Genomic DNA, 13,302 nt, shown 5'->3' with positions numbered 1-13,302 from the left:
CTCTCTGACCTGCCTCGGATTGCTCTTTTTGCCTGCTAAAAAGCGACCACCGTCTCCATGCCGCCTGATAGGATCTCAGGGTGGAGGAAGCTACCGCTTGTTCCACGAACCCTCTTATGCCGGCTTGATGATCTGCCAAACACAAGGGGGACACGGGGTACCAACACAGTCTGCGTGAGGAGCCAGGCTGCGAAACCTGTCCCAGTGGAATCGAGACAACGCATCTGCTAGGCTATTCTGTACCCCCGGAACATGTCTAGCCCTGAACGAAATGTCATTCTGCAGACAGCGCAAAACTAGGTGCCGCAGGAGCAATATTGCCTGTTGGGCCGAGGCGCTCTGCTTGTTGATGGACTGGACCACCCCCATATTGTCGCACCAAAAAACTATGTGCCTACCCCACAAAACGGGTGCCCACAGTTCGATTGCCACCACAATCGGGAATAGCACAAGGACCAACAAGTTCCTGGTGATCCCATCCCTATGCCAATCATCGGGCCATCTATCCGCACACCAGTGTCCATCAAGATAAGCCCCGAAGCCAGATGCCCCAGCAGCGTCTGTGAACAAGTTGATTTTAACGTTTGTGACTGGAGGTGACGGCCAAATACGCTTGCCATAGCTTTGGATAGTCGTATGACTGCATGTGGTCTACTCCTACCTGCTGTGGCTCTTTGGAGCTTCCTACAGAAAACCCTCCCCATGGGGATTACCCGGCAGGCAAAGTTGAACCGCCCTAACAAGGACTGTATCAGCCTCAGGGAACTAGCGTTTGCCCCTAACACTTCTGTGATAGCCTCGTACATCTTTGTAACCTTGTCTGCTGGAAGCCTACAGATCCCTGCTAACATGTCAATCTCGATCCCGAGGAATGAGAGACACGTAGTTGGGCCCTCCGTCTTGTCCGCTGCAATGGGAACGCCTAACACCCTAAACAAAGCCTCCGTGGAAAAAAGCGTATATCGACAACCCGTGGTATCAGGCGGCCCGATAACCAAGAAGTCGTCAAGATAATGCGCAATCCACCGACACCCCGTTCCGGCCTGAATGCACCAATGCAAGAAACTGCTAAATTTCTCGAACAGTGCACATGAGATCGAACAACCCATGGGAAGACAGCGATCGATATAGTATTCACCACGATGCCGAAAACCCATGAATTGATACGACTCAGGGTGAAGGGGTAGCAATCTGAATTCGATATCCACTTTGGCCAACAAGGAGCCCCTGCCGCATTCCTGAACCAGCGCTAGGGCCGATTCGAATGACTGATAACTGACTGAACTGAGATTAACGTCAATTGCATCATTCACGGATTGACCAGCAGGATAAGACAAGTGCTGGATCAGACTAAACTTTCCTACTGCTTTTTTGGGAACTACCTCTATCGGGGACAAAATCAGATTGGGAATAGGAGGGAGTCGGAACGGGCCAATCATGCGACCCAAACCAACCTCCTTCCCTATTTTTTAGTCTAATACTTCCGGGAAAGCGAGCGCCGATTTCAGATTAACCGGAGCTGCCGTGGAAACGCTACCCTGAACTGGGAGTTTAAAGCCGAAATGGAAGCCATCGTGGAGAAGGGCCGCAGTATCCCTATCATCAAATCACACTAGCCACTTATCCAGCTCGGCCAAATCAATTGGCGATGGCCCCTTGACTCGGCAGAGCTGAGCCAGAGCCTCTTCCCCGTCCCCCACTTCCGCGAGCCTTTGCGCATTCGGCGGTTGGGTGATGGCCGCTGCAGGATGTGCAAATGTGTCTGAATCTGCAGGCTGAACCCCTTTGACAAGCCCCTGCGTTGAAATCATAACACCTTCCTTTTGGGGGGAGGACATTCTGCGCCCTCCCCGGCCCTTGAAACCGCCTAACTGTGCTACCCTCTGCGGCCTGATTGTTGGGCCTCATTAACTCTAACCACATGTCAATGTCTTTAGACCCCAGAGGAAGCCTCTCTCGCCCACTCATCCGCTTCCTGAAAAGCTCGTCATATGCCCTCCAAATTAACGGGCCGTCCTTTACGAACATCCCGCTAATAAGGTGCATATACCTCCACACCTCCGCTTGCTCGTTGGGACGGGTCTCAAGGTATATTGTGGCGAAAATGGAGAAGGCATTTACCCATCTAGAGAAGGATCTGTATTTCTCCTCCCCCATTCCCGACCTCTCACAGGCTGCCGCCAGCGCTTTCTTATCCTCACCGGTTAACGCGTACATATCCACGTACTTAACCCTTCTAATTCTATCCCGTACGCTAGGCCTTATGCCATGTGTGATTTCAAGGGATTCTACCTGCCCCAATTCGCTACGGACCGCTGGTTGGTCTGTGTCTCCTGATTGGGGTGTGTGCTTACTCTGTTTTCCTAACAATTCTGTTTCTAACAACTTAATTAATTTTCTGGGCCTATCACCCGAGCCAGAGGACCCACTGCTGGTAGATAGGACAGGTGAGCCCAACAAGTGTGATTTATGTGTGTTAACGGAAATGGACTCACCAACAGGAGCAGGATTCCCAGCACCGACAGATGTCTCCTCGAGTGTTGTTGATGCGACCTGTCCTCCAGACGTGTCCCGGACCACATCCTCCCTGGTCCCTGCCGTCCTCTGATCACGAGACTCGGAACCCGAACAATCGTTCCGACCAACCCTCGTCTCCGGATTCATAACCGTAGGCTCTAAAACGGAAAGGGGAACAGTCAGCTGAGATCTGCGCTAATAGTCCAAGCGCCGCCGCACTGTGTTAATGTCTCTATCTTCACCAAACAGGTTAGGAGCCGCTAAATGGGCAGGGCTAGGGAACGCTGAAAAATGAGCTCCCTACCTGAACCGCTGGCTGCCCCTGCAGCCATGTCATCCAGACTGGCTGCGCTGCTGATCCCGGCCGGGCGCGATGGAGCGCGCATGCGCGAACCGGCCGGGGGGGAGAGAAGAGGGGGCACCGCCGCGCCGGGCAGCGCGAAATGCCGAGGAATGCCCGGGAGAGGATACCAAGGGGGGCCGGGAACTATCGCCGCTTTGCGGCATGTCTGGCGTGCGGGAAAGAGATGGAAGGGAAGTAGCTGCGGAGGGAAAATGGCGGCGGGAGGGGGTGGGGGACCTGAGGCGCGCCGGGCGCGGGGCATTTCTACTGGGACGGGGCATTATGCTGGTGGCTGGTGTAAACTACGGGGAAACAGGGGGGTGACAGGCGGGAACGGTGAGAGGAGGTGGTGGAGGGAGGGAGGGGCAGGCCAAATGTGAGGCAAGGGAGAAGTGAGGGAGGAAGCTGGAGGCTGGAGTTAAAATATATAAAGGGGGGAACAACTGAAGGCAACTGATAAATGGACAGAAAGAACAAAGGTTATAAAACAATGAATAAAACCACAAAATGGTACTTATCCGTTTTCCTCGCTGCTGGGTCTCCTACTGGATCTCGTGCTGCAAGTGAGGTAAAGCAGGAAGTACAGCCTGCTATATTCTATCAAGGTCCCCCCCACGTGAGCCACCATTGGTCGGTCCCCACCCCATGTTAAACCACACCAGGTAACCATTCAGCTTGTTACAAACCCTGTCGCCCTTTAAGTGCATTCATCCTAAAAGCCTCACTTGTCATTCTCTCTATACTGTGCATGAATAACTAACGTGTCCTTATTACTAGCTGTGTCCTTAACCCCCTTAGAAACCTCCTGTAATAAGTTAAAAACAAAGTACTATTTTCTGAACTGCCATGAACATGTTTCAATATGTAGGATGCAGACTCCTCCATACATGGTGGCAGATTGTTAATGAGAGCATAGTATTCAAGAGACTTAACAACAAAATGTTTTACATGGTCCCTGGCCATTTAAGTATGTGCAGGCTGCAGAATTTCCTGAAATTAGGTAAAGCCCAGCCCTCAAATGTGAGACCCATATTAGGTCCAACTCAGTGGTCAAAGTATGCGGTATATATTGGTATACCATACTGCCACTGCTGTCATTTTATAGGCAAAAGAAAGAAAAGGAATTGTGTCATTCTCCAGAGTGCTGCGTTCAGTGCTCCCCCGCTGTGTGGCTGAGATCGACTGGCGGCATGTACATATTTTGGCACTGTACCATTGAGGCTCCTATACAGAAAACAGAAGCAGTAAGTGGAACTATGTGTTCTACATGCATTCCATTCACTCATGCTGAGTGAGCAACAAGTAAGAAGGGGAATCTAGGTGGTGAATGGATAGCGGCAGAGAGCTATTGTAAGTGGGAATGTCTGAATAGAGAACAGTGGAGAAGCAGAAAAATGAAACTAAATAAGTGAGAGGAAAGCTGCAGGGGGTTTGGTTAGTGGAATTGGAGTAGATGGTGCAGGGAGATAGGTGAGAGGGACAGAGGAGATGATAGTGCAGGAAGATAAGTAATAGGAACAGGGTAAAAGATGTTGCAGGGGAATATGTAAGAGGTAAAGTGTGAGGGAGACAGCTTAAGAATGAGAACATCAGGGATGCAGCCACACAAGTAGTAATGAAGGATGGGAATGCACAAACACAGATGGGGGTGGGGGGGGGGGGCTAATCAAGCTATCAAACTCCATTCACTTATATTTTCCATACCCGCACTTCAACCACTGGTCCAATTAGTAAAAATAAATAAATAAAATTACATCCATTCAGTACAAAAATGCTAATAAAAACTGTACAGGTTCAGTACTTTAGTATTTGTAGAGTAAATGTAGTATGTCACAGTGCCGCTATTGCAAATACTATATTATCTGTGCTAAATCTGACAAGTTACCATCACTGTAGGTTCAGTTAGTTCTTCACATCTCCTTTTTAACTTCATTAGGGTGCTTTAACACTGTAATGGTTGCACAGCATTAAAGTTACAACAATAGCCTGGGTACCACATGCTAGTGTAATATCCAGCAACAGTGCATGTGAATAGTTTTAATTTGCTTAATTCCTCTTTCATTTTTAATAGGAGTCAGAGGGCCATTCATTTAAGCTTTGATATTGATGCTTTTGATCCATCCTTGGCACCAGCTACAGGAACTCCAGTCATTGGAGGGTTAACATACAGGGAAGGAATGTATATAACAGAGGAAATATATAACACGGGTGAGTATCATTTGACATGGTTTGACATGGTTTGACATGGTTGATCACAATAAGTTCTGGAGCATAGAAACAAAAGAAAAATAGCTGTGCTTCTATCTTTGTATCGGATATCAGTGATATCAGTGAGTGATAGTGTCAGTATTCATTGATATTACACAACAATTCATACCTATTTATATGTTTTCAATTATGGTATACTGAGTAATGTTTAAATTACGCCAGGTGGGTAACATGAAACAAATTGGCTATGTGCAGGGGCGCACGCAGGGGGGTTTCTGGGTCTCCAAAAACCCCTCCCCTCCGCTAACGAAGTGCCCTACATAGCGGCACTGTACTATATAGCAGCCGCGGCGCTGTCAAATATGCGTCCGCGGCGGTGCTGTATTGTATACAGCACCGCCGCGGACGTTTCTTTGACAGCGCCGCGGCTGCTGTATAGTACAGTGCTGCCGCAACGGAGCTGCTGCGCATGCACAGGTTTTTGTTTTTTTTTTGGAGGGGGGAACCCCCCCCCCCTAAAAATCCTACGTGCGCCCCTGATGAGTATTCATTAACTGTTCTGTGTAAGTTAAATGGCAGACTTTGAATATAGTTATTAGTTGGATAATATAACTTTGATGATAAAATGTTCATAGTTAATAGAAAAGCTATGCATACTGTTACAATTAGGTTAATATTCTAAAACTATGTTTGTAGCAGCCTTATGTCTTAATACAATTATTCAACAAAGCCTTGATCAACATTCTAATGTCTAGTCCGGCGGTTCCCAAAGTGTGCGCCGCGGCTCCCAGGGGTGCCGCGGCGCTGTCATTGGGGTGCCGCAAGCCAGCCATAGGAAAAAACAAAGAGCACATAAACTTACCAATCCGTGCGGCGCCGGGACCCAGCAGACTCCTCCCTCCCGCAGCTGTCACTGACGTCGATATTCAGTGACTGCTGCGGGAGAGAGGAGTCTGCTGGGTCCCGGCGCCGCGCGGATTGGTAAGTTTATGTGCTCTTTGTTTTTTCCTATGGCTGGCTCGCGGCAGAGGAGTGAGAGGGAGCGTGACAGCGGGGCAGGCAGAGGAGTGTGACAGCAGGGCAGACAGCGGGCAGACAGAGGGGCACAGTGGGGCAGACAGAGGGGCACAGCGGGGCAGACAGCGGGCAGACAGAGGGGCACAGCGGGGCAGACAGCGGGGCAGAGAAGTGTGACAGCGGGGCAGACAGAGGGGCAGATGAGTGTGACAGAGAGGCAGACAGCGGGGCAGAGGAGTGTGACAGAGGGGCAGACAGCGGGGCAGACAGAGGGGCAGAGGAGTGTGACAGAGGGGCAGACAGAGGGGCAGAGGAGTGTGACAGAGGGGCAGACAGCAGGGCAGAGAAGTGTGACAGAGGGGCAGACAGCGGGGCAGACAGAGGGGCAGAGGAGGGTGACAGCGGGGCAGAGGAGGGGGACATCGTGAGAGGGGCAGTGGAGGGGGGACATCGTGAGAGGGGCAGTGGAGGGGGGACATCGTGAGAGGGGTAGTGGAGGGGGACACAGCATGAGAGGGGCAGTGGAGGGGGACACAGCATGAGAGGGGCAGTGGAGGGGGACACAGGGTAAGAGGGGCAGTGGAGGGGGACACAGAGGGCAGAGGAGGGGACAGCGTGACAAAGGGCAGAGGAGGGGGGGACATCGTGAGAGAGGGCAGAGGAGGGGGGACATCGTGAGAGAGGGCAGAGGAGGGGGACATCGTGAGAGAGGGCAGAGGAGGGGGGGCAGCGTGACAGAGAGCAGAGGACGGGGGACATCGTGACAGAGGGCAGAGGGCGCAGTGTGAGAGAGGGCAGTGTGTCTGGATGCAGAGGGGGCAGTGTGTCTGGATGCAGAGGGGGCAGTGTGTCTGGATGCAGAGAATGCAGAGTGCCTGAGGGCAGAGTGTCTGGATGCAGAGGGGGCATTTTTGCATACAACTAAATAAGTATTTCCGTCCTGACCTAAATACTTATTACATTTCTTTGACCCGACTACTTCTGAAACAGGACTGCTCAATAATTATTTTGGAGGGGTGCCTTGAAAAAATTTGGAGACTCTAAGGGTGCCGCGAATTGCAAAAGTTTGGGAACCACTGGTCTAGTCAGCTGCCTGGCTATTGTTTGCACAGTATAAATAAACACAGGAGGTTCTGCTACCAGTGGTAGTCAGTTTAACCATGTTGTAAACACCGACAGTGTTTACAGCGACATAAGTAATCCAAATCATAACACACCAACATGTCACAAACTCAGACTTACGTATACACAGACACACCACAGTTCCGATATGAGGAGAGCCCGACACTTTAATATTACGTCACTTTGAACCGCGATTTGCATATTTTGAGCAGCAATGAAACGAACCCGGCATAGGATCATGTAATGTAAGCATAATTATTGTAAATACATACTACACACTCTGCTAGACCTGATACCAATTGAATAACAAACTCTCTGCCTCAGCGTAAACAATAACAAAATGTAGCAAAGAGGGTATTGTGTTGGGCTGTGTATAGAAAGGACTCACTGGGCTTCTGGACCCTGCTGTCCTGTCCCGAAGAACTCCTTGGGCCCTTCCGCGCTATAACTGAGTTGCGGCCTGCATCTCCTCCCCTAGCCCTGCGGCCTAGAGTGGGACCCACTCCTTGTGGCCCCTACATATCTGGCACCATCGCTAACTTCTGGGCCTGCCTGATCCCCGCGGGTGTTCCAAGTGCCAGATGGGACACCGTATTTAACGGGTGGCGACTCCCGCTCTGCCGGGACCGCCTCCTGCTCCTGTCGGCTTGACTGACCGCGGCCGGGGAGCCTTGAGTGTGCCTAGCGTGGGGAGCCTACCTGAACGTCCCCTCCTCATTTGTGGCCTGGTCCCCCTGACGTGGCCGCCTTCGCAGCAGGACATTGAACCCAATCAAGGCAACTACAATAATAATAGCCTGAACCCTGGCACCCTCTCTGCCTCTCCTGATGGGAACGATCACGTAAAGGATCTATACCGAGCTCTTACCTGCACTCGATCCCGGCATCACGGTTCTAGTGTCCCAGACATCTGGCCGTGTTCATCTGTGTGCCTGTTGCAGTGAGTATTGAAACACTTAACCTGCTCAGCATAAGTGCATCTGCACGATCTAGTTGCATCGATCTCACCACTTAATTTGCTGTTTGTGGCGGTGCTGCCAACTAGTGGACGTTTGTACTTATCACATCAGATAGCTCTCAAGTATATATTCCTATTAACCACACTGATCTTTTAATTGGGAACGAAAAACCTTTAAAAAATCTAAGAGTTGAGATTGTTGTAGGTCCGGTGAAATCTGAAGAAATCCCATGTGGAATATCGGAATCTAAGAGCCCAACTCTTTGTGTCCCAGATTGCTGTATCTTTTTCAGACCCTTCCTAATTGTATCCCACCCTATGTTTTTAAATTCCTTCATTCACAAGTTTCAAGATTTGTTTGTTCGGGTAGACGACCCCGAGTCCGTCTTAAGCTTCTTTGGAGGTCCCCGCGGGGAGGGGGCTTGGGGAGTCCTGACTTCCGAAGATACTATCTCTCCGCCCATCTCGCTCAATGTGTTTTATGGTCTGGTTTGATAGAAGTTAGAGTCTGGTCCAAAATAGAGGCCGAAGGTCCGGGGCTGCTCTCATTATCTTCTCTACTATGGCTCCCAAGAGCTCGTCGCCCCAAACGCTTATTACTCCATCCAGTTATTTCACATTCCTTATCCATTTGGGACTCGTCATCTCAAAAATTTGGCCTTTCGCCACACCCCCTCCCCGGTCATACCGTTATTTAACTCACCAGATTTTCTCCCAGGAATTTATCCTAGCTCATTTTGACCGTGGCACTCGCGGGGAGTCAGCTATCTCAATCATCTAACTTCCTCTGCTACTTTCCCTCAATTGTCTGATATTCAGACACGTTTTCACATTCCCTCTAAGCACTTTTGTCAGTTTCTGCAGTTACGCCATTTTCACAGTGTTGTCAAAGACCGCCTTTCACTCCGTCCCCTTACTACTTTTGAATCCCTCTTCTTGCGTCAATCAACAAAAGGTCTAATCTCCACACTCTATTATGAGCTTGCTCCTCCCGCCTCAAATTTCAGAGCCCCCCATGAACTAGCCTGGGAACAGGACCTTGGTGAGGAGATTTCAGAGGAGGAATGGTCCGAGATATATGAGTATGCTGCAACCAGCTCTATCTGTGTTAGAATTAAAGAGAATGTTTATAAGGTGCTATATGGCTGATACTTTGTTCCTTCGCGTCTCCATAGAATCCTCCCTGATTCATCAGATCGGTGTTGGCGGGGTGCTCCCACGACGGCACATTCCTCCATATATGGTGGTCATGCCCAAGGCTGTCAAGCTTCTGGGTTGAGATCAAAAGCTTGATTACTTCGAGTCTTCAGGTGGACATTCCCCTGGAACCTAAATTCTTCCTCCTCCCTGTGGGAGCTCCCTCGGCATCCCGACATTAGAATAAATTAATTAGGCACATTCTCTCACCAGCTACTTGCCAAAAAGCGGCAGACTGGCATCTGCAATCCCCTCCTTCCATGCAGTCCACGTCATCACGCCCGCCCGACATCCATTGCAGAGTGCGACGGAGGAGGAGACCAGGGAGGGAGCCGGATCGCCAGCTGACCTCAAGGTAAGTATTTTCTTCTTTTTTTTTTCAGGTTTTTTTTTTTGTGCTGCCTCCGACGGGCCCCCCTGGGCTGCAGGGCCCATATATATAGGCACTTTTTTTTTTTTTTATATATATATAGGGGCCCCGGTGCACTGCTTTGCCCGGGGGGGCCCAAAAGGTTGTTAAGAGGGCCCTGATTTCTCCCCACATACACTCTGGGGAAAGGGGTTTTAAACAATATTTTTAGCTATTGGTTTACAGTTGTTTATTATATTCTGTAAATACTCTTGTATCAGTTCTCTCTTCTGGCTTCTGTCATCTCAAAGCATCCTAAGGGGCCAGGGATATCTAGGGAGTTCTGGCTCTAACACCTTAGTATCCTGACAAACCGTTAGTGGTAATTTACACCATGGCATTGATTCATCAAGGCAAACATACTGAGCGCAATATGCGTTTGTTTTAAAATGCACGTAATTTGTCTCTGCGCACTGCTGAATTCAACAAGGTACGGATCTCAAGATACATTGCTAGATGAATTCAGTAGCAAAGACATTTACGCCACTTAAAAGCTGGTGTGGCGTACTACTGTGTCTGTCAGAGTAAGTATTTTGGACCGCTAGGTACTTCACGGACACACGTACATTTTAGTATGCTATGCATTTGTATTACCACTACGCCACCATGCTGCCCAATAGTAAAGTTGGGATGAACCCATCCTGTTTGCCCCTCAGGAGATGATGAGAGCATGGATGATAGTTTTGGTGGCGACAGGCTTTGGCAAGGGATTGAATGTGGGGGGCAAAAGAGAGAGAGGAGTCAAGAGTGACTCCTAGGCAGCGGAGTTGGGTGACAGAGGAGATAGTGGAGTTGTTAACAACGATAGAGAGGTCATGGTGGGAAGGGAGTCTAGGTGGGGGAAAGATAATGAGTTCAGTTTTGGAGATGTTAATTTTAAGAAAGCGTGAGGACATCCAGGAGGAGATGGCTGAGAGGCAGTCAGTTACACGAGAGAGGAGGGAGGAGGAAAGATCAGGAGAAGAGATGTAGAGTTGAATATCATCAGCATATAGGTGATACTGAAGACCGAATGAGGAGATGAGAGCCCCAAGGGAGGAAGTATAGAGCAAAAAGAGTAAAGGGCCAAGAACAGAGCCCTGAGGGACTCCCAACAGGGAGAGGGGAGGGGGTGGAGGAAGAACCAGACGTGGATACAGAGAAGGAGCGGTTAGCAAGGTATGAGGTGAACCAGGCATGGACAGAGCCAGAGAGGCAGAGAGAGAGAAGAGTTTACAGCAGGAAGGGGTGGTCTACGGTGTCGAAGGCCACGGAGAGGTCGAGGAGGATGAGTATGGAGTAGTGACCCTTGGATTTGGCTGATAGGAGATCATTGGTAACTTTAGCCAGGGCTGTTTCGGTGGAGTGGAGGGGACGGTAGCCGGATTGGAGAGGGTCAATTAGGAAGAGAGAGAGGTGTCTGGTGTGTGCTCTTGCACTACAGAACTCGCACATGTGCAAAGATTAGCAAGTTGTCACTGAAGTTCCTGCCAAATGAACCCTGATAGTCACCACCTCAAGCTCTCCTTTTGCAGCCATTCTATCAACAGGTATAAACCATAAAGGCATGTCATCATTTTTATACATTACACTGGCTATGCTGGAATTATATTTGCTTAATTAACACATGAGCCACACTTGTGTGGAAACCATTGCTTTAACTATGCTTGATGTCCCTAATTTACCCACTATAGTACCTGTATGTTGTGACCATGTATAGAATCATACCACATATTGAAACAAAGCAACTATAAACCACTTCTGTTTACGCCATAGCAGTCTTTGTGAGTGAACTGTAGTGTGCATTAGTTGACTCACATGTGCCACCTGAACATATTCCTGTAATCTAACATTTATCTTTTCACTTAATTTCTCTTTAAATAGTATATTAAAAATGTAATAGAAATAAAATATTTTTGCATTTCCATTTGTAAAATATATTGCCATGCAATTCTGCTATAAATATTTGTGAAGAAGCCACTATGGTTTAGATTGTAAAAAAATATTGAATTATCTTATAATAGCTGCATTTATTTATGTCTGTGCATTATGTATAAATTATCTCTTTCAGGAATGTTGTCAGCACTTGATCTAGTAGAAGTTAACCCAATTCTTGGAGCTACCTCTGATGAAGTGAAGGCAACCACCAGCCTAGCAGTAGATGTAATTGCTTCATGTTTTGGCCAGACAAGAGAATGTGCTCACAGAACTATAGATGAGCTTCCAACACCTGCTACAGCATTTGAATCAGATAATGAAGAGCAAGTACGGCTTTAGAGGATGAACTCACCTCCTACTGTGCATTCCAAGTCTGTAGAAGCACAGCACTTAAAGTTAATGTATTAAATTGAGAAAGGCTAATTGCAGACGCAAGTCAATACATTTGGACATATCTAGATAATATGAACAACAAAGGAATATATACAAATAATAACCATGTTTAGTTGCTACGGCACACTTACATATAATTTGTTGTATTTCTTCCCTAAATTTTATGCATTTTGCCGGTTATGAATCTTGCACACTTTCTGTAATCTATCATGCATTATATTTTCGCATAGCAAATTTGAAGGGAAAGTATTAAGTAGGTCAGTGTGTCATCATGATTTAACATTAATGAACAATTTATCATAAAAGTCATTTGTTCCTGAAATATTTAAGATGGCCACAAAACCTGTGCAATATTTGCAGAAATATTGGGCAATTGGGTCAACATTGCAGTGCATGGGGCCCCAAAATAAACCTGATTTAAGAACAATCGTATCATAGTAAACGCGGTCAGAAGATCACTACCCTCCCGTGTGTAGTTGTTTTTCGAACATGCCATAATTCATTCTATCAATCGGTCCACGTGAGCTAATAACTTGGGAATGACTGGACAGGAAACACTCCCACCTTGCCTTTAAAAGGAAGTGTCCTCAGGTGCTCTGTAATTTCTCTTCACTACACACCCTGTCAGCTCTGCTGTTAGCTGTGTAAAATACAGTCAAAGCATGTAAGTAAAATCACACTTTATACTTTGTTGCACATGTCTTACACCTGTATATCTCTGAACATAGGTGCACTGTTGTACGTGTGTGTAACCTGGTCTGCAGCATTTACCTGCAGACTGACAGCTGAATAACTGATTCCTCTCTTAGAGGCCAGTGGTATATAGACTTTTTAAAGGCACATTGCTCAAACCCTATTGGATTCCAGCAATTTCACTTATCAGAGCTGAGTCTAAAATATTTAACTTTTTACTGGGGTACCATGTGGAATTTACAGCTTGATACATTGAACATTTTGTAAAAAAACAACATTGCAATTTGACCTTAGGTGGTTTTAATTCAGGCGGTTTGATGTGCAGTTCTGTCTGTGCTATATTGCACGATTTGCAAACCACATAAACAATGAGTTGTTTGATAAAACAGCCCTTTGACTAATCTCAACCCAGATGTTCATCTTAGACAAACTTCAAATTAGCTTTTAACATTAGAATAATATATCTCTTACCTGTTGTTTGGACTTTCAATTTTTTTTTAATAAAAACTTCTTTTGTTTGCACTGGTT

At 47.7% G+C, this 13,302-nt stretch overlaps 1 protein-coding gene across 1 annotated transcript in view; it reads left to right on the top strand.

Annotated features, from left to right (window-relative positions):
- Nucleotides 1-13,296, top strand: part of ARG2 (arginase 2) — a 79,503-nt gene extending 66,207 nt beyond the window's left edge. Inside the window, exons 7-8 of the mRNA XM_075193274.1 lie at nucleotides 4,932-5,068; nucleotides 11,822-13,296. Coding sequence (XP_075049375.1) covers nucleotides 4,932-5,068; nucleotides 11,822-12,027 — 343 coding nt within the window. The 3' untranslated portion in view covers nucleotides 12,028-13,296. The remainder of the gene's footprint in view (nucleotides 1-4,931; nucleotides 5,069-11,821) is intronic.
- Nucleotides 13,297-13,302: the final 6 nt, after the last annotated feature.

Source organism: Mixophyes fleayi, chromosome 12 (genome assembly GCF_038048845.1).
Source record: "Mixophyes fleayi isolate aMixFle1 chromosome 12, aMixFle1.hap1, whole genome shotgun sequence".
NCBI lineage: Eukaryota > Metazoa > Chordata > Amphibia > Anura > Limnodynastidae > Mixophyes > Mixophyes fleayi.
This window is presented reverse-complemented; position numbering and strand designations above follow the sequence as displayed.